Consider the following 27,394-nt stretch of genomic DNA (forward strand, 5'->3'; position numbering starts at 1 on the left):
GGTGGCCCAGGAGCTCCTCCTCCTCCCTCCTAAGGGCTGGTGGTTGCTAGGGCGACAGGAACACAATATGGCAGCCAGGTCCTAACGCTCTTCAGCCAGGGACCACCGCGAAGGTCCTCGAGCCGGAAGCCGCCTCAGGAAAGCAGAAGGCCGGTGCCACAGTCTCCGCTTTTCTTTTCGGCCGACCTGGGCGTGTCGCCGTCATCCGCGTTCAGGATGAAGAGTGAGTGGGGCCGGGGAGGGCCGAGGGTCCCCGGGGCCTGCGGGGCGGCGCGTCCGGCTCAGGCACCTTGGGCCAGGCGAGTGTGCGGGAGTTTGGGGAGTTGAGTGTGGTTTCATTCGTTCACCCACTCATTCATTCGTTGGTTAGATCGCACCCAACAGTCTCAAGCATTCGGCTGTGGGCTCCGAGCGCTCCCGGTGGGCTCCCGGCCCCTGGGGGACGGCGGCTGAGACGCGTTGGAGAGGGAAGCCGGGCCGAGTGCTTCCCACTGGGCTTAGGCAGTGGTGTTTGTGAAGCGTCCTTTCAGGGAATGGAAAACGGTCGCTTTGAAGTTGGTTAAACGAGGCAGTCCTTCCAGAAAACAGAAGGGCCGGAAAAACTGGCTTATTGCCGGGCTTGTGGGTAACCTAGGATCCGAACGCGACTGCTAGCCCGGTTGATTTTCTTGGGACCGCCGTTTGGTTTTCGAAGCTGTGCCGTTATGACTGCCTTTTGTAGTTGTAGCCTGAAGTGCAGAAAGATGACGGCTCCTCTTGCTGTGAAGATTGGAGTCTGTTAGCTGTAGTTATGCTATTAAATTTACACTATGTCTTAATTGCTGTGCCGCAATTTCTAGGTACCATTCATTACATAACATTTTTAAAAACAAGTCATCTCATTTACCCTTTATAAGGCACATTCGTTTCTTCTCTCCGATAGTGCTTATAAGGTTATCATTTCGTCTTCAGGTGTTTTCCTTTGAGAGCAGGATCTCCTTTAGGGCAGGCTGGTCTTGAACTAGCTATGTAGCTGAGCCTGGCTTTGAACTTGTGATCCTCCTGCCTCCATCTTCCAAGGTGTGCTACCATGTTCAGCATGTTTGCGTTTTCCTCAAGGCCTCAGAAAGCTGCAATCAAAATACACAGCCTACACAAATCTTTACGCATTTGCTTACTAGTGCACGCTCAGACATACATGCTACTCAGAAGTCATCATTTCCTCTCCAAGTATTTCGTCTGCAGATGTGCACAAGAGTTAGAAGGGCAGGTTGCATACTTCTGTATCTTTATCGTTTTGTCTTATTTTTGTGTACTCGTGTTGCTCTGGTATTCTTGTTTAATTGACATACGTATTTGGTTTTGTTTTTTTCTTGTTGTTGTTTTGTTTGTGTGTGTGTGTGTGTGTGTGTGTGTGTGTGTGTGTGTGTGTGTTTTCACTGAGCTCCTTGTGGACATAATGACATTTCCACCACTATTGATTCAGGAAGTACCTACTTTGGCCCCAGGGACTTGAAGCTAAGGAGACAGCTCACAGGGTTCTGTCCCCTCTGCCCCAGCAGGAAGCCAGAGGCAGTCGCCCTGTCAGTCATCCCAGTACTCTGACAGGGACATGGCAGCTCAGGGCTCCTCCTGTCTGAGGCAGAAAATGAAGATGGGCACCCGAGGTTGTCTCTGACCTCCACATGCACACCAGGGCACACATGTGCCTGTGAACACTCACCCCCACACAGGACAAGGACATTCTCCTACACAGTCAACGGTCACATTATCACCACATACTAATACACACATTACCCGTGTGCAAACATATTTAGGAAATGAACACCTTAGCACAACTCCTCTGTTCTTTAATATACAGTCCCTATTTCTGTCTTTCCTCAGTAATGTCCATTACAGTTTTTTTTCTAGGATCCAATCAGCATCACAAATTATATCTTTGTGTCAGATTTCTTTGATTTTCAATTTGGATTCATCTAGTGGTTTTCTCCTGGTTAATTAAGTAGTTTAATTAAGTACTGTAAAAAGAACTTTTATTCTCTTGCTTCAGTTGTTGTCTCTGAGGCTTTTTACCTATCTGCTAACCCAGGACTAGTCCCGGAAGCTTCTAGCCCCATACAATCTAACCTAGGCCTAGAATGTTTTCAGCCTCTGAGACTTACTGCTGAACAAGCTCACCCCTTCTTGTTCTCACTCAGCTTTGGACTCATTCAATTCAGCTGTTTCTGCTCTAACTCCTCTCCCAACTAATCTATTCAATCTGGCTTTTATCTTGGCATCTAAATTGCTCTGCTTGGCCTCAAACTTAACTCCAGCAATATCTTCTAATCTTCTGGCTCCTTCTTATTCTCTGGCTCATTTTGTCTTCACCTGAGTAGAAAGAACTCTGCAGCCTGTTTCTATGTTCCTGTTAAACTGTCTCTTTCCTCTCTCATTGCCCCTTAAGTAGCTTCCCTTTCCTCTCTCCTTATGACAGTTGGGCGTATCCTATTCTGTCAAGGCTTCCTCTGATTCCTCACTGTTTCTGCCACTCAATTAGATAACTCTTTCAAACATGGGTGTTCCTACCACAAACTAACTTTACTTTCATTGTTTGGGATTAAGAGCATGTACCACTATGCCTGGACCTAATGTTTTCTTTATCTGATGCTTGCTCTATACCAGGTCTTGAACTCAGATCTGCTTGCCTCTCTGTCTCCTGGTTAAAGGTTTGTTTGTATTCTACCCAGATCACATGGACCTAGGTCTTTGGATGTGACGTCTTGCCCAGCAGCCATGTTCTGAATTGAAATTCCTCTACAAAATACCCTTGTACAGAGCACGGGAGGTGATGTGTCTCTGTCAGTCTTCCTTCCAGAGGGCCTGATGTCAGCTTATTACGGTTTTACTGGTTAGGAGAGATGGTTTGGTTACCCTGTCTCTCTGCCTTTGCCTCTTAGATCCTTTGTGCGCGCCAGTCTCTACAGGCGACCACTCTGTGTTCTCTGTATGTTGTATGTGTATCTACCTCTCATACTCATTTTATTTTGAATTTTTCTGCTTTTAGTTTGTTGTTTTTGAGACAGCCCTGGCTGTCCTATATAGACCAAAGTAGCCTCAAAGTTGGGGCAATCCTTCTTTTTCTTTCTTCCAAGTACTGGAAATACAGTCTTTTGTCACTATATTCTTCCCTTTAAGAAAGATTAGTGTGGGCTGGGGGGTGGGGTCCACACCTTCATTCCCAGCACTCAGAGGCAGTTGAATTTCTGTGAGTTTGCTCACAGAAGCAAGCTCCAGGACAGCCAAAGCTACTAGAGAATCACTGGCTCAAAAAACAGAGTCTGCTGCAGTAGTGTGTACCTGTAATCCCAGCATGCCTACGGTGGGATGGGTCAGATAGGAGATTCCCAAAGAGCCTGCAGGTCATGCATATGCAGTGGTAAACACAAGAGACCATGCCACAAACTACGGAGAAGGACCAACACTAGAGGTGCTTCTCACCTCACTATGGCATCCTGTCCCTCTCTTTCTTCCCACCTCGAGTGTCCTCTCCCTCCCTCCCCCTCTCTCTCTAGAATCTTCTCTCCCTTCCTCCTCTTTCTCTCTCTGTCACACACTCCCACACACCACATACACTTAAAAAAAGAAAAAAACAAAAACTCAAGAAAAGTTAAAAACAATCACATCATAAAAAAACAAATTATACATGTAAAGGTTAATTTAAAAAAATTTAAATTATATATTTGAGTGTTTTGCTTGTATGTATGTCTGCATATCATGTGTATTTAGTGCCTGGAGGGCCAAAACAGGAATCCTTCAGATATATGGGCCACCATATAGGTCTTAGGAACTAGATCCCATTCCTTTGCACGAGAAACTAGTAATCTTACCCACTGAGCCATCTCTCCAACTCTATTTTATTTTGGCCTTTCAAGACAAGGTTTCTCTGTCTTGGCTGCCCTGGAAATTACTCGAGGCTGGCCTCAACCTCAAGGAGACCTGCCTGCCTTTGCCCCTCAAATGCTGGCATTAAAGGTGTGCGCCACCACTGCCCAGTCTGTCAAAACTTTTTAATGGCTTATTTAGATATACCTTAAAAACAAAAGCAAAACTGTACATACTGAAAGGTAATAATAATTTTTTTATTCTATCAGAGATTTTTTTTTTAAAGAAGAAAACAAGTTTTCCAGTGCAGTCTGAAAAAAGCAGCTGGCATGGCTGCTCATCAGGACGATTTGGAGACTGTCCACTGTCACTGCCATGAGGCCAAGCCTGTCTTAACTGTCAGTGCCTTCATAGAGGCTGAGGGCACCTCCAGTCTTCCTTTTCCATTTTCTTCCTGGAGTGCACACAACACTAGCTTTGTAATAAAGTCAACCAGTACATTTTCAGCTACATCCTCTGTACTTGACATGCTTGGTCCTGCTTACCATTCCGAAAGCGTGTGGGTTTCTGTATGCATCTACACATTTGTAAAATGCTTTCTTGGGTGCTGCAGGTTTCCCAGTGCCATGCATTCCTAGTAGCAGATTGTCTGGGTTAGTGGATGTGTTTTAAATTTAAATGGTTATCAGCTTTTGAATAATTTTGTGTCCTTTTGTGTTTTTGCCATGTTGGTAATTCAGGTCACAACATTGCTTACTACAGGAAATAATTAATTGGGTACAGCTCTTAGCTGAAGTCCTGGTCTGGTTTCAGTAGGGTGGTTTGAACTATTTAATCTCCCAAAAAGGTTTGAATGGTGGACTTGCTCTTTCCGGTAAAGTCCAGCCTTACTCCTCAGTTAGCTCCGCCAGCCCTCTCACCCTGCTGTGTAGCTGGCTGCGCAGACGGGTGTGACCTGTCCTCCAGTTCACAGCGGTTCTGCAAAAAGCACATCTGACCTCTACTTTTCAAATTTCACACACACAGATTTAATTTAACAAGAATGAATGAATTTTAATTAGTCCAGGTAGACTCCTGTCTTCCATGGTCTACTTTTCTGATCTTGACTCTCTCCTTGTGTTTCTCTCCCTAGATAGCTGATTATTCCCATTAGCATGGGACAGGACTTTTATTACAAGTAGCTCAGCTTCGTACCCTCCTTCCCAGCTTTGCCTTGTGCCTTCCATGCAGGCTGTGCTTTTTGGGTGACTTTGAAGGCCTGTGAAATAGGCCAGATTCCCTTGGTGAGAAAGGTGCTTGTGCTGGGTGCTTTCCCATAGGGTTTCTTTTGCTTTTTCTTCTCCTACCTGTCATTCTTGTTTTATACTCTAGACTATGTCTGCCAGCAGAGCCAGAGGGAAACAAGTGACCCTTTATCTGCTTCAGTTTTTGAACCAGCCCAATTTGTTGCTGGTTCAGTGTCTGGAGCCAGTGAGGGTGCTGGCTCACTCTGAGTTTGTATACTTAACCATCTTAAAGTTCACGGTTGACCTCTTTTTTTTTTTTTTTTTCATTTTCAGAGCAAGCCTGCTTAATTTACTTGTGATGAAACACACTTTGAATTTCTAGTGTCAGATTCCTCCTCCTAAAGTTGAGCTCTCCTCCATAGCCTGTCTGCCCACAGATGACCTTTGTTCATTGACCTTACCTTTAAGATAGTTCATTTTATTTTCTGTTAGTACTTAAAATACCCATCTTTATGAATTTAAAATACCCATCTTTACGAACATCCGAGATAATACATTCATTGTGGGCATTGAACAACAGAGAAAAGGGAAAGGAAGAAGATTAAAGTTGTCTTTATTCCTGCGTGGATGTAAATATAAAATATTAGGTTCTTGCATTCAGTTTCCTCTTATGCACAAGAATGTGTGTTCATTGCCATTTTTTATTTCACTTGACATCATGTCTGCACATTTTCCCACATTTCCAATTATTAGTTGAAATACAGTCACAAAAATACAATGTTTCAATTTATGGCTGTCCCATAATACTTCCTTAATATTAGGATATGCTCTTGATATAGGTTTCAGTCTAGGCTTGCTGTTGTGACATGTGACAGCTATCTTTGTCTCTTAAATGTTCATCTCTTGGGATGTCTCCTGGGAGCAGAAGTGTGGACTCTATCCAGCACCTTTCTCCTACCTGAGCAAGCATTGTGTGCTTACTGTGGAAAGCTCACACAGGGCGGAAATGAGTCAGCTGGTTGCACCTCCTTGTCTCCAAGAAGTACAGCTACCGGAAGTGGGGATGTCTCTGGGATGCTGCTGTTCACGATCACGTTGGTTTCCTCCTCAGTTGGCATGCCCTAAATTGAATGCATATGTTTATTGGACACTCTAGCAGATGTCCAACTCCTTCTCTTACATTTGATTTGTTCAAAAATAAATTTCAAGGCTGGGAGTGGTGGTGCACTCCTGGCACAGGCAGGTGGAACTACGTGAGTTCAAGACCAGCCTGGTCTATAAATCTAGTCTAGGACAGTCAGGGCTTGTTACACAGAGAAAACCCTGTCTTGGAGAACCTAACCCAAAACAAAACAAAACAAAATTTAAGCCACCAAAACCATATATATTCAGTCCCAGGGGATCCAACAGTCTCTTCTGGCCTTTGTGGGCACCGGGCAAGCATGCAGTGATTAGACATACAGACAGACAAAACACCCTTACATATACAGACAGACAAAACACCCTTACATATAATATAAAATTATTTAAACACGCCTGTAATCCCAGCACTCGGGAAGCAGAGGCAAGTGGATCTCTGAGTTCCAGAACAGTCTAGGAGTAAGTTCAGGATGGCCAGGGCTACACAGAGAAATCCTGTCTCAAAAAAAACAAACCAAGGGGCTGGAGAGATGGCTCAGAGGTTAAGAGCACTGGCTATTCTTCCAAAGGTCCTGTGTTCAATTCCCAGCAACCACCTGGTGGCTCACAACCATCTATAATGAGATCTGGTGCCCTCTTCTGGTGTGCAGGTGTACATGCAGACAGAATATTGTATGCATTATAAATAAATGAAATCTTAAAAAAAACACAACAATTATTTAAACAAAACAAAAAGCAGCAACAACAAGAATTTCAAGCTGGGCCTCATAGTGCACACTTTTAATCCCAGCACTCAGGAGGCAGAGGCAGGCAGATAGAGCTCTGTGAATTTGAGGCCAGCCTGGTCTACAGAGTGAGTTCCAAGACAGTCAGGGCTCCACAGAGAAACTGCCTCTGAAAACACACAGAAGGATGCGAGCATGAGTGATAAGAATTCAGGGTTGCCCAGGCCAAGGCTGCTTTGTGTGGATGCAGCCTGGCTCCAAGGGTGGCTTAGCCCAGGCCTGAGTCTCTGAGGTTGTTTCTCACCGTTGCCTCTGCTGTGCCCCCGCCTCTCCACCCAGCCTTTCTCCTGGCTTCTCCCTGCTTCTCATTCACAGGAGCTTCCTTAAAGCTCTGTCTCTGGGGTGGTAACTTTCCTTCTGCCATATCTGCTCATGTGTATTGTTGGGCTCTGTCTTTTGTGGTACCAAAGATGGAACTCAGGGCCTTCTGCACTAGGTAAGCACTCTCCACTGAGCCATTCCCAGTCATATCCAGCCTGACTCTCCCTGTCACCTTCCCTATGCCAGTAGGCTGTGGATACTTGGTCCAGGACAGGCAGCAGTCACTGTGGTTAGCCCTTCACCGCCTGCTTGCTGCTGTCTAAAGCAGTGGTGACAGCAGCAAAACCAGCTGCTGGCAGCTTTCAGAAGATTTCACCGTGTGAGGATGTCGGGAAATGGCTGCATGTGGGCTGGGCGCTCTATAGGACCAAGGAGGGGGACTTTCAGAAGACTGCTCAGAAGCTGTGACATCTACCCAGTGTTGCATTCCTTGTCCCACCCCTCTCTCTCCTGCCAGAGCCATTTAGAAGCCTCTCACCTCTGGAGGGGTAGAGTGATAGCATTCCTCCTATGGAGGGAGAGCAGGCACTGTAAGAGCGGGAGGTGTGACTTAAGCGCCAACCAAAGAGCATGCATTGCCTGGACCTAGGTCCCATACATAGTGGATGGGCAGGCTGCTCTTCATGAGGGTCCCCTAGCAATTAGAGTATGGGCTGTCCCTGGCATGGACCCTGTTGCCCGCTTTTGGATCACTTTCCCTTAGGTGGGCTGCCTTGTTGGGCCTCAGTGGTCTAGGATGCACTTAGTCCTTATGGGACTTAGTGTGCGGGGTTGGGGGAGAGGTGGTTAGTGGTAGGGGATCTTCCTTTTTTTTTTTTTTTTTGAGGAGATGGGAAGGGGGAAAAGGAGGGGGGGGGGGGGGGGGGGGACTGGGACAAGAGGAGGTAGGGGGCTGCTTTTGAAATGTAAAGTGAATAAATAAATAAATTTAACTAATGATTAAAAAAATAGAGCAGGAGGTGGTGCCTTAGCCCTGGGACTGAGAGGAGCCGGGAGAACTGACCTACAGTGTGTCAGTGTGAAATTATGCAGAGACAGAAAGGTTGTCCTGGGGAGTACATATGAAATATCTGCGTAAATTAAACTATTTCTACTTACAGACTACAAAGCAATTGGCAAGATAGGAGAGGGAACGTTTTCTGAAGTTATGAAGATGCAGAACCTGAGAGACGGAAACTACTATGCATGTAAGCAAATGAAGCAGCACTTCGAAAGGTATGTGAGCAGGCACGCTCTAGACGACTAGACAGACACAGGCTGGAATCAGTAAGGCATCTAAATGTTCGTGGGAAGCTTGTATTCACTTAAGAGTGTGTAAGGTGTAACCAGAAATCCGTGGCCAGCTAAGATTCTGAGCGAATGTGTTTAATACACGGGGGTTGTCTCTGGTCCAAGTTTGCAGTGCTCCCATGTATACATGGATTGTGAAAGTGTGTTATACTTTATAAACAAAACCTCAGCGAAATGTCATAGAGCTCCTTGAAATTTATTTACACGAGTCAGTTAATGTCTTAATATATTGGAAAAATAATCTCCAGATAGGAATAGAGAAATTTATTCTGTGGGAGAGATCAGCTGCTGTTTGTAAAAAGTGAAATTATATTCTAGAATTGTAGTTTTTATGGATGATGCTTCTTTTTATATGATTTTTTATATTATTTATTTTGTGTATATGAGTGTTTTGCCAGCATGTATGCCTGTGAACCATGTGCATGCAGCGCCCAGAGAGGCCAGAAGAGGATGTTGGGTCTCCTTGAATGAGTTAGAGATAGTTATTAGCTGCCATGTGGGTGCTGAGAATTGAGCGTGGCTCCTGGAAGAGCAGTTGGTGCTCTTAACTGCGAAGACATCTCTCCAGGTCCTGGTGAGGTTCTTTTGCTGTGGCTGCGTCCCACACAGTAGTTTCTCAGTTTCTCAGGGAGCATCACACCAAGTACTCAAAAACGGTTGTGTGTGGAGTCATTGTTGACCTCATTGTAACCAAGAAATGGTGCAATAAGAAGGTTTAAGCCCAATAGTTTTGTTTTTATATCAAAGAAATTTCTATTTTAAACATCCAAAGAAATTCTGAGGAAAATGGGTAACTCCCCCATATTGAAGTGAACCCTCTCTTCTTTTGGTTATTTTATTGTTAGTTTGTTGTTGTTGTTTGTTTGTTTTTTATTTATTCTATGTGTGTGAGTGTTTGCCTGCATGTATGTATATGTACCACATGCTTGCCTGGTGCCTGCAGAGCTCTCAGAAGAGACTGTCAGACCCCCTGGAACTGGAATTAATGGAGAGGTGTGAACCACCATGTGGGTGCTGGAAACTGAACCCCAGTCCTCTGCAAGAGTAGCAAGTGCTCTTAACTATCTCTCCAGCCCCTATTATTATTGTTGTATTGTTATTATTACTTTGTTTATGTGTGGGAGCGTTTTGCCTGCATGTATGTCTGTGTTTATGAGTGCCTGGTACCTAAAGAGGCCAGAAGAGAGCATCACGTGTCCTGGAACTGAAGTTACAGATGGTTGTTAACCTCCTAAATAGCTGTCATTGGCCACCTTTTCATTTGGAAAAATCCTTTTATTTTATTTCATTTCATTTTATTTTATATTTTATTTTATTTTACATATGAGTGTTCTCTCTGCATGTGTGCCTGCATGCCAGAGGAGGGCATCGGATTTGAGTAGAGATGGTTGTGAGCCACCATGTGTTGCTGGAAATTGAACTCAGGACCTCTGAAGGAGCAGACAGTCCTCTTATATGCTGAGCCATCTCTCCAGCTCCAGGAAAACTCCTCTTTGGAATAAACTAAAAGACTACTAGCTTCCACCAACCAGAGTAAGAATGCCCTCAGAGAGCAGCTACTGCAGAGGCCCCTGCTTTGCTGTAGCCGGCCCGCCTGACATCCACACCAGTGTGCTTACTTTATGTGCATTTATGTGGGCCTGAGTGCCTGCGGGTATCATGTGTACGCAGATGCTCTTGGAGGCCAGAAGAGGGTGTCAGATCCTCTGGAGCTGTAGTTACAGGTGGCTGTGAACCAACCACCTGATACTGGTGCTGGGAATTGAACCCAGGTCCTCTGTAAGAACTGCAAGTGCTCAGGAAAATATTACTGCATTGGAACATAGTATTTGAGCCAAACTGTATCTGTGTTCCCGGGCCATAGTCACGCACATTTGATACCAGACTAGACCATCTCTTACTCTACTTTGCATTGACAACCTTTACACCCTGGGGCCTCATGCTTGCTAGGCAGGCTCTCTACCAACTGAACAGCATTCCCTAACCCCAAAAATTCATATCTTAGCAATTTGTGAACATAGTCTGCTCATGATTAAAACAGAGAAACAAACAAAAAACACCTTGGCTAGGCCTAGTAGCACTTGCCTTAATCCTAGCATTCTGGAGGCAGAAGCAGGAAGATCTCTGAGTTCTAGGGCAGCCTGGTCTACATACTGAATTCAAGGCCAGCCAGGGCTGCATAGTAAGAACCGCTCTCAAATTAATAAGTAAATAAGTAAACAAGCAAGCAAAAGAAAGAAAAGAAATAATGAAATGTATGCTGAGGAGGATCCAAACAAAAGTGAGCGCTCAGACATTGTTGGTGTTGGTGGGGATGTAAATCAGTCTACTAATTATGGAGACCAGAATGGAGGTTTCTCGAAAATGAATTAAAAATGAGTTGGGCATGGTGGTACACACCTTTAGTTTCAGCACTTGGGAGGCAGAGGCAGATGGATTTCTGAGTTCAAGGCCAGCCTGGTCTACAAAGCAAGTTCCAGAACATCCAGGGCTACACAAAGAAACTCTCTCAAAAAAACAATGAATAAATAAATCACCACCAACAAAAACCCCATAACTAAACTAAAGCTACGTCTACCATATGACAGTTATACCCTTTCCAGGTGTTTATTGAAGAGCTCCAAGGGAACACATCACAGAAATGCTCACACATCAGTATTTTCTGCAGCGCTACTTACAGGAGCTAAGTTAGGGAGTCAGGGTAGGTGTCTGTCAACAGAGAGTGGATAGACATGAGGGATTTTTTTTTCAGCTATAAAGAACAACAAAGTTCTGTCATTTACAGGAGGAAAATAGATGCAATTGAAGATAATTGTATTAAGCAAATTAAGTTAGTGGCTCAGAAAGACATATCACCTGTTTTTCTCATTTGTGGTTTCTAGATGTATGTAGATACCTTCAATTATGTATATATGTATAACACCAAAATAGAAAAGAAGCTGTCTAGGAGACTGATATGAGGGGAGTAGAGAGCAGGGTGTGGAGGATGGGGGATTACAGTGAGTGCATTATGTGCTTGCATGCAGATCTCCCAAAACACAGCACCACAGACCGAATAATAACAAGAGCCTTGGGGGCTTCTTCCCAGGGACATGGAGGATCAAAGGGCAAGCATCATCCATCAGCACTACGAATGTGACAGAGAGCTTCCACACAGCTCTTCTGTTTCTTCCTTTCACCTTAATTCCTTTATTTACCTTCCTTTCCCCACCAAAAAAATAATCCCACCTGTCCCTTGGAGGATGGTCTGGAGGGGTGGTCTTTGGAATCCCAGGCTTTTGTGTTTTGTTGTTGTTGTTGTTTTGTTTTGAGACAGGGTCTCACTATGTAGCCCTGGTTGGCCTTGATGCACTGTGTAGACCAGGCTGGCCAGGCACTGAGAGATGTGCCTGCCTTTGCCTCTTGAGTGCTGGGGTTAAAGGCGAGTGCCATCACACATGGCTGGAAGCCCAGGATAGTACAGGGTAGTATCTAGATTGTGTGTAAGGATTCTGAGACGAAAGAAGTTCAGAACATGTTAAAGGTAAGCTATTCCCTTTCTTCCTCCTCGTCCTTCTTTTTCTCCCTCCTCCTCCTCCCCCTTCATCTTCTTCTGACAGGGCCTCCTGTTCCCCATAAATAGCTGAACTCACTATATAGCTGAGGTTCATCATGAACTCCTAATCTTTCTGCCTCTACATTCCAAGTATTGGGATTGAAGGTATGCATCATCATACCCACTGTATTCATTTTGTAAAGTTTTGTGGAACTTTTAATATCAACTTTAAATTCTGGTCTTCTAGGATGGACTAGGGTGGGCTTGTTTCTTAAGTGTTTTGGACATGGAATTTTCTTACAAAACATTTTTCAGGCTCAGCATGGAAAGGTGCTTGCTGCCAAGCATGATGGCCTGAGTTCACAGGGTGGAAGGAGAACACTGATTTCTCCAAGTTGACATGTATATAAAGGAGGTGCATATACATGTGCTCACACATATAAGCACACACACACACACACACACACACACACACACACACAATGAATGGGAAAAACAATAATAAAACATTTTTTTTTTTTTCTCGGTGTAGCTCTGGCTGTCCTGAAACTTACTCTGTAGACCAGGCTGGCCTTGAACTCACCAATATCTGCCTGCCTATCTGCCTCCAGAGTGCAGAGATTAAAGATGTGCGCCACCACGGCCCAGCAGGAAGCTGTGTTTTAAAATCATTTATTGGGACACTTTTGTTGTGGGAAAAGGGTACCCAGCTGGGACCCACGAGTAGGTATAGAAACACACAAATCCTGAGTGGACCAGTGTGGCCGCTGTGGTCACCATCCCGGGGTGAACAGCTGCTGTCTGGGCCTCCTGCATGCTGCAGATAGTCAAAAATACTCTTAGAGCGTAGCAGGCTTCCACTGTTGGCTGTGGGAGAGCAGCTGACCGCTCAGCCTTCCAGCTGATACCTAGCTCTGCCATCTTGCTAGTTGTAGGACTTTGTCCAGGTCCTGGGCCTTTTTTCCAGGTAGCATCTTTCATGGTTCAATCTACTTATTTCTGCGGAAAAACCAGAATTGTACTAACATGCTGTTAGGTATAACTTCTTGGAGTAACTAGACCAACACGCTCGACTTTCCACACAGGAAAGGCTGGTAGAACAGAACTCAGTCAGCTGACAGGAAGATAGATATCCCTAGTTTCTTTTGGCATCTCAGAATGGAAGTCTCTGGAACATTGGGTCATTTGGCTAGGTGTGACCCCATAGCTGTCACCACGATCATGGGGTGGTCTCTTGAAAGAGCTCTTCTGTAGATAGCAGCAGCCAACCTCACGCCCTTGCACTGGTTTTGGTGGGCTTTGAGATTTGAGCAGTGTCAGGCACAGTGGCCTTCATTAGAGAAAGCCTGGTGTAGACTCACCTGTCCAGAAAACACCTGTCCCCAGGTAATGGAATGCTGGGAAAGCACAGACTTTCTTCATGATAAGGAGAATGGAGGGTCTCCAGAACTTTGAGATGCTGACTTCAGCTAGTGTGCTCCTTGTTTAGTTGATTAGTTCTCATAAATTGATTAGTAAATTTTATTTAGTAACATTATTGATAAGTCTTTTCAACATATTTAATTAGAATGTTATATGTTTCTGTGTTTTTACTATGTAAAAGAAACAACCAAAAATTTTTTTGTGATACTAGATGACAAAACTTTTTTTTTTCTTTTTCTGAGACAGAATTTCTCTGTGTAGCCTTGGCTGTCCCGGACTTGCTTTGTAGACCAGGCTAGCCTCGAACTTACAGCGATCCGCTTGCCTCTGCCTCCCTGAGTGCTGGGAGACAAATACCTTTTTTTTTTTTTTTTTTTGAGGTATTTCTTCATGGTGATGTTTATTTATTTATAAACCCAAAACCCAGCTACTCCAGTGGCCTTCATGATGCACTCACCCAAGGAGGCCAGAAGGTTGCCGGGGATGTACAGAGGTAGAAGGCTAACAGTACAGCCTTTCCTGATAATGTGCTTCTCAAATTTATCAAGTATTCAACAAACAAGGGGGGGGGGGGAGACAAAACTTCTGCTGCATGCCCTGCGTGATCAAAACCTTGACTTGCTGGGATGGCTCTCACACATTTCATGCTTAGCACATGTTTGATTCCCAGCACCAAACAGATGAACAAACAAACAAACAAAGTACTTGAATTTTGTAAGATAATGAAGGTGTATGCTGAATTATTGCTTAATTTCAATTTCTGATGGGAAAAATTAAACTTGATTAACTAAAATACAAGTGAATGAAGTTTTACATTTAAATCTTGGAAAAGAGATATGATTTCATAACTCTAATTTTACAGTTGACCTAATTGTAAATTAGTTGTGCATTTTTGCCTACATAATAGTATTGAGCAAGTGAACAATCTACGAGAGATACAAGCCCTGAGGCGCCTGAATCCACACCCAAACATTCTTACGTTGCATGAAGTGGTTTTGTAAGTATATTTGAGCTTGGAAAGTTACCTAAAGTCAAAAAGTTGATACTAAATAGTAAATTTCTTTTTATCATGGTTATTTGCTTTGTAGCTGAGAGAGTGACAGTTATACTTTATCTTATGTCAGATTTGTATTTGGGCAAATTGTGTCTCATTCCTAATATGAAAATGCCTTCATTTTGCTGTACCTACGTTTGGAAAGCCCGTGTCCTTCAAGGCTTGGCTCCTGTGGCTCAGTCAGATATCCTTGCCTTGCTGTGAATTCCTTTCTCATGAAAGCACAGCCCCTTCTTATCATAATTTATAGTTTTAAGACATTTTTCATTCCTGTTCAGAAAATAGTTTGCATAAAGTCTGCCTGTCAATCAGTAAGGCAGAGCAGGACCACAGCCCTGGGCCCAGCCCTGCTGTGCTGTGTTTATTTAGTTATTTACATTTATTTATATTGGGCTTCTAAACATACTGGGCTGGGAAGTCAGGCTGCAAGACCTGCCATCCTGTGGGTTGGTGCAGCTTTGCTAGTCTGAGAAGGTGTGCCTAGGTGTAGAAGCCATGCTGCAGCTTTTGGGGAGCCTGGCCTGTCAAATTCTAGAAGGAACTCATTGCCAACTAAAGTGTAACAGCTTCAGTCACAGGACAGCAGAGCTTAAAATCAATATGTCAGGTCTTGTCGTAGCTTTGTGGCCTCTTGGCCTGCAATGTTCTTGGAAGTCAGCTCAGCCACATGTGAGGGGCCAGCATTCACTTGGGGGATGCACAGTGCTAGTGTCTGTGAGCCCAGAACAGGCTGCATAGGCAGAGGGAGCCCAGCCAGGCAGACTGAAGGTGCAGAGCAGCGTCCTGGGCAATGTGGTTTCCCTGGGTTGGTCAGGGTAAAATCAGGAGAAGCTTGTTGGTGGGCCAAGGCCTTTGACCCACCCAGTGTCAGACCCAGACATCCTGTGAGTGACAACACTTGTCTTTCTTCTCTCCTCTAACTGGTTTTGTTTTTTTTTCCCCCTATTGTAAGTTATCCTGATTACATTGAAGTAACAGGTAATTCAAAAATAAACGTGTAGCCGGGTGTAGTGGCGCACACCTTTAATCCCAGCACTTGGGAGGCAGACGACACAGGTGGATCTCCGGGAGTTGAAGGCTCTGTGAGTTGAGGCCAGCCTGGTGTATATAGTGATTCCGGGAGAGCCAGAGCCACATAATGGAGAGACCCTGTCCATTAAAAGCAAAACAAACCAACAGAGAAACTGAACATGCAGCCACAAGCATGATCTAAATTCTTTTTTTTTTTTTTTTTTTTGCTTAACTTTCAATCTCTTTTCTTCTTTCTGCTGATAATTAATGTTCTATTTTTGTGAAATATCTTTTTTAAAGGTGGTTTTAGAGCCTACCTTTAGAGGTTTAATATTTTGGATTAATTTTAGCTTAGATGTTGATTTAAAGTCAAAATCTGTGCTGCTTCAATAATTTTATGGCCTTAATGGTCTCTTATGGGAATGCCTTATTTACCAGAAATATGTACAAATGCATATTAAGAGACTTGATTATGTTTTCTGGTTAAGATAAGATAAAGTGTTTAAAACCTGCTTTCTTCTGCAGTGACAGAAAATCTGGTTCTCTTGCACTAATATGTGAACTTATGGACATGAATATTTATGAGCTAATACGAGGTAGGTCAAGTGTTTTGAAAGGTAACCTGAGGTGACCTTGTAACGAATGTTTGCGGCTACATGTGTCTGTGGTTACTGTGGTGCTGTGGCTGACAGGGAAGTGTGCGCAGTACGCGGTGCTGCAGTGGCACCCAGATGACTGAGGCCCCTCGCTTCAGGAGACCCCGGGATCTGGATAAAGCTAATACTGAAGGCAAGCCCTCCCCACAAGGCTGGACTCCTCAAAGGCTGTGCTTTGTTTCACAACCCCTACCCGCTTTGCTCAGCATTCTCTTCTGTGGTTCCAAGAAGCCCAAACTCTCCCCTGGACTCTCCTAGAAGGGGGATCCTCCCTCTTTGCATTTGGAGCCTGACACATCTCACATTCCAGGGTGCTTTTTAGTTCCTTCCCTCTGAACAGTACAGTACTGGTGAGGGAAGCTTGCTTGCCTGAGGTAACCTGTCATGGCCCTGGATGCTTGCAAAGGGACCTGAGGGTGCCAGGATATAGAGCTTTGACCTTCTTTGAGGAAATGTCCCAGAGAGTTTGAATTAAAGGTTATGTTAGATGTCATGATGAAATGCAACTAAGAAAGCCATATAGGGGACAGTCTGTTGTATAGGTCACATGATACCCAGAAGACAAATGAAAAACAGAACCAAGCAAAACAGCTGCCTGGTGGAACACACCTGTAATCCAGGCTTCTTGAGAGACTGAGGAAGGGAGAATGCTAAGACCAACCTTGGCTAAGTTGCAAGACTGTCTCAAAATGTTACAGAACAAAGGTCTGAAGATAGAGGCTCAGTGGTAGAGCATTTGCCTAGCATGTGAAAGGCCTTAGGATCAATCCCTAATACTGAAAAAGTAAAATAAAATAAGAGAGAGAGAAAGAAATGAAAAAAGAAGAAGAAATTGCTGTAGAGTCATATGAACACTATCTAATGTGTGTGACACTGGTAAAAGCATCAGAGATGATTTAACCATCAAATAACTGAGGCCAGACGAAAGATCCCAGCTGGTGCTTTGCCACCCTTAACACCCACCTCCAACATTTTCATTTTAAAGAGTTTACAGAGGCCGGATGTGGCAGCTCACACCTTCAGTCCCAGAGTACAGCTGGCTGAAGCAGGGCAGGGATCCAGAGGGCGGCCCCACAGACCTCAGAGCAAGTCCTCAGCTACCTAATGAGACCACATCTCAAAAACAAAACCCAAAGGGAGCCTGCACAGTCACAGCCTTTGGTTGTTTAGCAACAGTTTTGTCTGAAGGACGCATACTTAATGTTAGAAACCTGACTTTGCTTCCCAGGGTGAGATATATTTACACTTTATACTCAAGGGAACAAGAGTTGTCTGTGTTGCTATGTGTTTAGACATTTGAGAAAGCTTTGTTTAGAAAATAGTATCTTTAATTTTCAGAAGCTGGGGGATTATATAATAGAAGAAACTGAAGCATTTCTTTCTATATCTACCTTCAGAGACTGTAAAAGACACAGTTAGATAACAAACACTCATTGACAGTTACCCACACAGGCATGACTTATCTGCCTGCTGTGCAAGGTGCCAGTTACTGAAAGTTTTGCAAAAGGTAATTTATTCTCAAGGTGGCCAGGTATGAGGGACACCCAAGTCCTCAGATCTGTAAACAGGACCTGGAGCTATTGTAAGGACAGAGGTAGGTGGGAGAAAGTGTTGGGGTGGAGCACGGGTAATTAAACTTCATGATTCTTTCTGGGACACGAGTTCAGATGTGTGTCAGGGTGGTCTGATGGTGAAGTTTTCGACCCCAGACACTCTGACAGGCCCAAGTGAAGAGGCAGGGATTTTTCACAAAGTGGCCTTCAGGTCCCCAAAAAGTCAAGTAGGCAGTTGGTGTCACCACGATCCACTTGTCTGGTGTTACCTCCAGCAAAGTTGTAGGAGAAAGTAGTGTTTCACTCACCTGCAGGGTCTCCAAAATGGACGATTTTTGGAACCAACTAAAAGCAAGTAACCAAGAGGGAGCCTGAGGTTCTGAAGGGTGAGAGGGTGTCAAGTGTACAGGGAAGGAGCCCAGTTCTCTCGCTCTTGCTCTCTCTCATCACTCTGTCTCTTTCTCTCTCTCTTTCGGAGACAGGGTTTCTCTGTGTAGCCCTGGCTGTCCTGGAACTCGCTCTGTAGACTAGCTGTGCTTGAACTCAGAGCTCTGTCTCCTGAGTGCTGGGTGCTGGGATTAAAGACATGGGCCAGCATACTTGGCCAGTGGTTACGTTATTGAGAGTAGCTCACAGTCTTTGTAAATTGCTTCTGAACTTCAAGGAATCAGTGTTACAATGACAAGCCCCTTTTCTGTAAATGCCTAATAGAAGGCTTGTGGCTTTTAACATGAATGCTGAGTACCTTTCACAGGTTGGGGGCTCTGTTGTACGCACTGAATCTAAGTTGTAGCCAGTCACAGCAGGCACCCTAGATGTTAAAATCAGGGTAAAACAGCTGGCAGCATTTACAAGGCATTTATTATTGAAATATGCACCGTGATCCCAGAGGTAGTAACACATGTGGGCAGATGAAGTGCAGGCTGCTGCTACAGCTGACCACGATGGCTGCTCACACTGCCCAGGTGCTCTTCTTAATCTGTACAGAAATACATTAATTTACCCAGCATCCACCACGTCCCTGTCTGCTGTACATATCCCCACTCTAAAGATGAGGAAGTCAAAGCATAGAGAAAGAAGCAACTTGCCTAAGGCTGTCTACCCGGTGAGTGGTAGAACTAGGCTTGAACAAATAAGCCTGGCTCAAGAGCTGCCAAGCACGTGCAAGCTGCTGAGGAGCACACTGCCCCTGGCCCTGTAGTGTCTCTGCATATGAGCTCATTGAGGCTTGAAGGACTAGGCAGTAATCCAGGGGCTCTTCCGGCAGGGCAAGCTGGCCCTGGCCTCGAGCCTGTGACCCCTCTGCTCTGTGCCCTAGCCTGGCCAGGCCTTCCAGTGACTTCTCCTGACTGTTTGCTCTTGTGATGACTTAGTGAAAGTTCTCAGCCACTGAAGCTTCTGCTGCGAGGAGCAGGTCACGTGACTTCAATGACCGCTTCCTCTGGCCATCAGAGCACTCGGTAGCACTGTCACAGAATAAAGAGCAAACGCGGAGCTCAGGGGAAGACCATGCTGGCTTTAGTGAGCTGTCACTCACATGTACCATGTGCAAGGGCCGGGCTGGGCAAGAATCCAAGCAGGTGGAGACTGCATTGTGGTGTGGTTTTCGACATCCGCGATGCCTGTGTTCTACTGCAGAAATAGCGAGAAGAAGGGGCACACTAGCTGTTGGCCTTTGTCCGGCAGGTGTCAGAGGAGGCAGGGCTGATGAGAGCTGGGAGCCCCAGGCTTACCTGGGCCTGTCTGTGGCAGGGTCAGACAAAGGCATTGGTGGGGAGGGTACCCCATCATAAGTCCCTGCCCTGGGCTCTTCTGAGGTAGCATACAGAGGACACAGCATTGCCCTATGTGGAGATCACTTCCTGATGAAGAGAGACAGCCTCTGGGAGAAAGTCCAGTCAGGTCTCTGGGAAGCAAAACCACGGGTGCTGGCTGCTGAGGCTGCACCCCTGAACGTGCTGCACAGCCTTTGCTCCCAGCCTGTCCCCTTCCTCCTCTGAATGCTTAGTCTCCTCGACTCTGAGACCCTCCAGGGCCTACAGCCTGTGTTTGCATTATTTCAAGAGGAAGAGGCTGGCTCAGAATGGCTCTTTAGAAGACCAGCTGCCTCTGGTTAGTGGCAGGGCTGTGTCACTCTAAGGTTGTTACTTTCAGGGGCTGTGGGCAACGGGCATCCTGAAATGAGTCTCCTGATACTGGGAGAATGACACAAGGCAGGAGAAGCCAGAACAGAGTTGGCTTGCTGTAAAGTCCGCTGCATCATTCTCATAAGGAACTGGTACTGTGTGGCTCACCAGGATGCAGCAGAACTTGTACAGTCTTGCTGTACTGAGCACAGATGTTATCAGATCTGATCCCTTATGTATCAGCAGGAAGGACGGAAATGTTACTAGTTCACCGTCAGCATTTAGCTGGTTTTATGGTTTTATTCTACCCTTATTAAGAGGATCCTTCAGTTTTTCCTCTGTCACGTCTGTACATACACAATAACGAAAACATAGATGTTAGCTATGTTTTGTTGGGTTTTTTTTGTTTTTGTTTTTTCAATACTTTTTGCGCCAGGCAGTGGTGGCTCACACCTGTAATCCCAGCACTCAGGAGGAAGAGACAGGCAGATCTCAGTGAATGTGAGGCCAGCCTGGTCAACAGAACTAGTTCTAGGACAGCCAAGGCTACACAGAGAAAGCCTGTCTCCAAAGACAAAACAGAAAACAAAAACAACCCCCCCCCCAAACCACACACACACACAAAACTTTTTAAAAATTATTTCTCTGTATGTGTGTGTGTATACACGTGAGCCACATGTGTGCAGGTTCCCTTGGAGAGCATCTGCTTCCTGGAGTGAAACTGGAGTTCCAGGCTGTTGTGAGCCTCCTGACCTGGGTGCTGGGAACTGAACCCTGGTCCTCTGCAAGGGTAGTGTCCATCTTAACCACTGAGCCATCCCTCCAGCCCCATTAGCTATCTTTGTTACAGCATCCCTAGTATTTTTTTGAATTTCTGACTTGGAATGACTGACATTTTGTTTCCCTGACCATCAGTTTGTGCCATTTAGAATGTGGATGAAGCAACACTTGTCACTGGAATCTTTTTTTTTTTTTTTCTGAAATGATGACACCATCCTATTAGGGTTTTTTATTGGCCTATATTATACATAATGGTGGGTTTCCTTTTAAAAAAAAAGATTTATTTATTGTGTATACAATGCTCTGTCTGATTGTACACCTGCACACCAGAAGAGGGCACCAGATCTCATTAGAAATGGTTGTGAGCCACCATGTCTCACAATTACTGGGAACTGAACTCAGGCTCTTAACCTCTGAGCCATCTCTCCAGCCTGTAATGATGGCTTTCATTTTACATTTTCATACATGTCTCTGATGTGTTTTCAATTTATTTGCCACCTCCACCATCTTTGTCCATCCCCCACTCCTACTAATCCTATTCCTGTTCCCAACTAGCCCTTCTTCTACTTTCACATCTGTTAGAAAACATTTTTGTTTTATGTGTGTAAGTGTGTTTGCATGTATGTGTATCACAGTGTCTTAGGTCTTTCTGTGTGAGAGACAGTGAGATTAGGGTTGCTTATAGGAGCTGGGTGGGAAGTTATCTCCAGGAGCATGGGCACCTTCCTAGAAGATACACCCCTGAAGAACATGTTAGCACTGACTGCCTGTAGATCTTGGGAGAGGTGGGGCCATGTGCTCCCTTCCCTCTCTGACAGAATATTAATGGCCCGACTTGGGGAAATCTGGTGCTGGTAGTCATAGCTGCTGTGGGCTCAGCAGTGTCGTGGTTGTTGTGCTGTGCCTGGAAGACAGCATTCCACAGCACTCCACCCATCCTCTGGGTCTCTCAGTCTCTCCCTCTTGCTCTGCCGCATTGCCTGAGCCTTGTAGGTTTGCTGTTGTGTAGCTGAGTTCAGCAGTTGCTTGTTCTCCAGTGAAACTGTGCTTCACCAGTTCCAGAGTGTGCAGCCTACGTGTTGGTTCGGAGCTTCTGGACAGTGGTTCAGATTGCTACAATACAGCATGTGGGTCAGAGTCTGTGCTTAGCGGTGTGCTTTTGATGTCCTCACGGAGAGCTCACAGTGCCTCCCTCTGGGGTTGCCTTGAAGCTTAAACCATATGTGTAAAGTATGGAGAGCTGTGCCCCACCCACAGGTGTCTTGAGTGGCCGTCTATCGCCATCACTTCACTCCAAGTCTACAGTATAGTGTAGTTTGTGTGAGGCAGAGTGTTATATGTGCAGTGTGCCTCTGCCTTTGATCTTCTGTCCCGTGAGCAAGCCCTATTTGAGAGGTAAAGAAACAGAATCTCAATAAAATTGAAACACTTCCATTTCCAAAGAAAGCGTAGAGTTTCCAGGCTGGTAAGGGAGTGCTGCTCAAGATCGTTCAGGCTCTGCTCATCTGGCATCCAGTCTGTCATATTGGTCATATTCCTCTCCCCCCCCCCGCCCCCGGCCCTCAGCCCTCTGGCTTTTCTCTCAGAGCCTTTTGTGAGATACTTGGTGCTCCCTATCACACGGAGCATGCCTATGCACATCCATGCTGTAGGCGTGACCTCTGAGCCTCCAAAATGGAGGATCATTTGGCTGGGCTGGGCTGGGCTCAGCATGCAGCCTCCATGCCTGACCAAAGAGCCAGGCTTTGGCTGGAGGACAGGGCCTTTATGGGAGTGTACGCGCTGGATAGCCTGTCATAACATAGGCCAGTCCTCCTTCACATGATTCTGACTCAGTGAAAGGTGTCAGTGCTTGCCTAAGACATTTTATAGTACTGAAGTTGTATGTGACCTTCCGGTGAGCTTTGTGAGTGACAGAACTACTGAAGATTTACTTGCAGAAGACTACCTGTAAAGGTTAGAGAGACAGCATTTGGATTTATCACTCATCCAGCAGACAGAAGGTTCTCCGGTAGTTTACTAATCGCCCTTCTTTTCTTTTTGTTTGTTCTAGACTGTTCGAAAAGAAGAAACTGGTAGGAACCAGGCATACACTGGGCCTGGAGGGCTAGGATCTGTTGGGGATGACGGTGGACAGTGGATGTCCCTTTTCCAGGGTGTGGGTCTCACTCACTGTCTAGACCTGTCTAGACTGGTCTTGCACTGTTCCTCTGGTGCCTCACTCCCATGAGGACAGAGTCCTAGGGATAGCCAGGGAAGAGAGCTGGGCTTGGGTGAAGGGGGCTAAGCACACTCTGAAAGTGATACACTGCTCAGCTACATTCTGGCTCTCTACACGGCAAGTTACAAAATCCCTCAAGCCTAGGAAAGGCAACAAAATCTTAGTGTTCATTAACTTTTAAATGTATTTTCTGTGTATGAGTGTTTGCCTGCTTATACGTCTGGGCAGCATGTGTGAGCCTGGAGCAAATGGGAGGCAGAAGAGGGTGTCAGAGTACTTGGAACTGTATTTACACATGGTTGCAAACCACCCTGTGGGTGCTGGGAACTAAACCCCGGGACTCTGCAAGAACGGCAAGTGCCTTTAACCACTGAGCCGTCTGTAACACCACATCTCCATTTTTATCTTTTAAAAGTTTGTTTTATTTTATATGTGTGTGTGCCTAAAGGAGTGGATGTGGATAGGAGAGCCCAGAAGAGGTGTTGGATCCCCTGAAACAACTGCCCAGTGTGGTGCAAGAGCAGCAGGTGCTCTCAGTGCTGAGCCATCATCTCTCCAGCCTCTAACTGTAATTCTAGGAAGCTATAATGTCATGAAACAATATAATAAAAGATTATGGTATTGAATGAAAAGTTAATTGCACCTAGAGATCTTAAAATTATTTTCTGGTTTTTTGAGACAGAGCATTGCTATATAACTCAGGCTGGCTTGGAACTAACTGCATAGTGTAGGCTGGCCTTGAACTTGTCTTGTTTCTACCTCCTGAGCACTGCAATTACAGGCTACCATCTTTAGATGACTTAAACTTTTTTCTCACTTGTTTGTTTGACACTTGTTTTTGAGACAGGGTTTTTGTTTTTGTTTTTAAAGCTCAGGTTCTCCTCAAACTCACCGGGTAGCCCAGGCTAGCCTTGGAATCTGATTCTTGCACCTCTGCCTCATAAGTATGGGATCCCATGCTTGACTTTAAACTATTTCTTTTTGTTTGTTTGTTTGTTTTTTCAAGACAGTTTCTGGTTGTCGTGGAGCTCACTCTGTAGACCAGGCTGGCCTCAAACTCACAGAGATCACCTGCCTCTGCCTCACGGAGTGCTGGTCTAAAGGTGTGCACCACCACTGCCCAGCTAACTATTTCCTATTACATAAGTATCATTGTTTAGCAGTTCAGAGAAAGAGAATAAATTTATTTGCTAACAATTGTTATACAGCTGAGCTAACAGTGTCAAGTAGGGAAAGAGTGAAAGAACTATTAGACAACCAAGGTCATTTTAAAGTTTAAAAAGTCAAGTAAAACGTGACACCTTTGGAAAAGAGTAGACCGAGATGCTGGCAGTTGTTGGGAAGTGAGAGTTTGGTCTGAAGAGAGTCTCTGAGGTGACGAGCTTGCGCTGTCCTTCCAGAGGACCTGAGTTCAATTCTTAGTATTCAGATTAGACAGCTCACAACTGCCTATCATTCTAGCTCTAGGATATCCAGTGCCCTCTTCTAGGCGTTCCAGGTACCTCTACTCATATGCACGTACATACTTTGCCTATATATATGTGTGTGTGTGTGTGTGTGTGTGTGTGTGTGTGTGTGTGTGTGTGTGTATATATATATATATGCAATCCTTAAAAAAAATTTAGACTATACTGAAAAGCTGTAGGAGGCAAAGAGGTGTGGCCAGTATGAGCACTGCCACAGGGTATGAAGGGATCTTGAGCTGAATCCCAGCTGCTGTGGACTGTGATCTCCTCCTTTTAGGATGAGGTCTCCAGAAGGGCATCACGGTGCATGCCTCTGCTTGGCTGAGGCAAGAGGATTGCTTGAGCCCAAAAGTTAGGGGTTAGCCTGGGCAACACAGACACATCTCATCTCAAAATATGTGGTATCTCCTGTATAGACACAGAGCCTAGGAAGATAGGTTTCCAAATGGCTCCTCATGATTTTAAGAGCAACACGAATGTTGGGGAAATGGCCTGGGAGGCTCCAAGTCAGACCACGGTACCCTGACAAGCACTCAGTACTGTTCTCACTAGAGTAGAACTGTTATGCTTCATGTGACCTAGCTGAAGTTGTGCCAGTGTGTAAGCTTTTAAATGGTGGGCTGGTGAGATGGCTCAGCAAGTGAGTGTACTTACCACCAAACGTAACAACCCGAATCCAAATCCTGGCAGCCACACGATGGGAGAGAAGGGGCTCCCACAAGCTGTTCTCTGACCGGTACATGCATAGGGTGCCATGCCTGTGCCTCCCCTAACTACTGAGTGAAGGTTTGAGGGTTAAATGGTGTGTTGTATAAGCACAGTCCCTATTTCCTAAAAGTGCTTCAGCGTATTTTTCCCTGGGGAACCTAAGCTGTCACCCCCCCCCCTTTCTTTTTTTTAGAGAGGAAGGGGTCTTTTTGAGTCAAGGTCTTGTGTAACTCAGGCTAGCTTCAAACTCATCATGAAGGGGAGGATGACCCTGAACCCTCATCCTCAGGCCTCTTATCTTCTAAATGCTGGGATTACAGATGTGTGTTGCCACCCCAGCAGGCCTTAACACACTGTTAAAGTCAAAGCTTTATGTTTATTTCATAAAGGTGTGTGTATGTGTGTTTGGCATTGGTAAACATATTGGCCCATTTTCTTGACTGCACAGGGAGAAGACATCCATTATCAGAGAAAAAGATCATGCATTATATGTACCAATTATGCAAATCGCTCGACCACATGCACAGGTAGCTGGGAGGGGGTGCCTCCCCAGCAGCGTGCAGACTCTAGGCAGAGACTTTGGATTACTGAGGTGCAAGTCATTCTCTTCATTCTTTCTTTAATGTTCAATGCAGAAACGGGATATTTCACAGAGATGTAAAACCAGAAAATATCCTAGTAAAGGTAACAACTTTTATATAGAAGCAATATCAAAATAAAGGTAGAATATAAAGCTTTAAATGTTTGATTTGTTCTAGGTTTGTTTTTTATTTTTAATTAATTGTACATGTTTGTCTGGGTGTGGGTAGGCACAAAAGTGTAGGTACTCAGAGAAGAGGCAAGATTTGTGAGACCCTTGGAGCTGGAGTTACAGCTGGTTGTGAGCTGCCGTGTGGGTGCTGGGAACTGAACCTGGGTCCTTGGCAAGAGCAATACATACTCTTAACCATAGAGCCATCTCTCCAGACTCAGAATATAAAAATCTAATTCACTGGGTAAGTCCCTGGCCTGGGTTTGTTCTCCGTGTTTGTAAAAGAAGGCTTGCTTTAGCAAATGCTGTCAACATTATCAACTTTCCCTGCAAGAATGCAGTATGAGGAGCCATTTTGCTCAACAGACAGCTATCCCTCACAAATAGCCATTCTCCTTGCTGAATGTCAGTTCGGAGAGGGAGCATTTGGAGGCCCTTCAAATTTGAGATTTCTGAAACTTGAGGTTTCTTCTGAAGTCTCCTGTGCTACCCAGGTTTAAAGAGTACCAGGTATGGATTCTCTACATGTATTGACTTGGATCAGAAGAGTCCCCTTGAGCCACGTGGCTGCAAGAAGCCTTCGTGCAGTAAGGCTAGACCTGTACCACCTGGGGCACATGCTTGGGGGCTGCTGGGAGAGAGGGTGTGACTGGCCTGCGCTGAGCCACCTTCTCAGCACATGGAAGTTTGTAAATGTTTTTCATTCTCCCCCAGACACACTTGCACGTTGTGTGTTCTGAGCTGCTCAGATGCTGGGATTTCCACATAGTTTTTATGTTTGAAATGGTCTGTGTGATCCTGGCTATAGATTGAGAAGGAGCCAATCCTGCTCTCTCTCCCTTGCAGCAGGATGTCCTGAAACTAGGGGACTTTGGGTCGTGCCGCAGTGTCTATTCCAAGCAGCCCTACACAGAGTACATCTCTACCCGGTGGTACCGGGCCCCAGAGTGTCTCCTCACTGACGGGTTCTACACATACAAGATGGACCTGTGGAGCGCTGGCTGCGTGTTCTACGAGATTGCCAGGTAGAGAGCAAGGCCAGCGCCTGAGCCTGAGGTACCTCACAGGGTGATGTGGCCAGGTCACACACTGAAGCTGGGCGAGGCACTTGCCAGCTCCTTCCTTTAAGCTCTGGGCTGCAGTCATTTTAGTTTCTGCTTGGTTTCTACTGCCCTGGGCTTTCCTTCAGCAGCCAGCTAACTAGGATTTCATCTCACTTTTTACCAAGTACTTGCCCTTGCTTGCATGGCCTGGGCAGCAGCACCCGCAGACTCCATGGCAGGGTAGGATTGGGGTGTGGGGCTTGATCATGAGGTGAGTACAAGCAAGAGAGGCAGGGTACCACCACCTTTGATCCTACCATGGGGAATGAGAGTAAGTGGCCGGCCACAATGTGAGCATGAGGCTCCTGCTGGCCTAACTGGACTTTTCTAGAAAGCCCCAGCTTGCTCTTCCTCTAACCTTTTGACACCCATCCCTGAGAAGGACAGTGTCTGGGGACAGCCT

The 27,394-nt window shown here is 45.4% G+C and overlaps 1 protein-coding gene across 12 annotated transcripts in view; it reads left to right on the plus strand.

The window, feature by feature from the left end:
* Positions 1-5: 5 nt before the first annotated feature.
* The window catches only part of Mok (MOK protein kinase), a 36,632-nt gene continuing 9,243 nt past the window's right edge, over positions 6-27,394 (plus strand). For 7 of the 12 annotated variants that reach the window (XR_008718487.1, XR_008718489.1, XR_008718488.1 and 4 more), the window contains exons 1-7: positions 6-223; positions 8,416-8,530; positions 14,470-14,559; positions 16,153-16,223; positions 25,586-25,664; positions 25,773-25,821; positions 26,735-26,913. Coding sequence is in view for 9 of the 12 variants with exons in the window: in XM_055593184.1 (XP_055449159.1) it covers positions 217-223; positions 8,416-8,530; positions 14,470-14,559; positions 16,153-16,223; positions 25,586-25,664; positions 25,773-25,821; positions 26,735-26,913 (590 nt within the window). In the remaining 3 variants the exon portion in view is untranslated. Of the gene's footprint in view, positions 224-8,415; positions 8,531-14,469; positions 14,560-16,152; positions 16,224-25,585; positions 25,665-25,772; positions 25,822-26,734; positions 26,914-27,394 lie in introns of those variants that run through there. The other 5 variants (XM_055593187.1, XM_055593183.1, XM_055593188.1 and 2 more) reach the window with 4 other exon arrangements.

This window comes from Psammomys obesus, unplaced genomic scaffold, assembly GCF_907164565.1.
Source record: "Psammomys obesus unplaced genomic scaffold, mPsaObe1.curated_primary_1811, whole genome shotgun sequence".
NCBI classification, from domain to species: domain Eukaryota; kingdom Metazoa; phylum Chordata; class Mammalia; order Rodentia; family Muridae; genus Psammomys; species Psammomys obesus.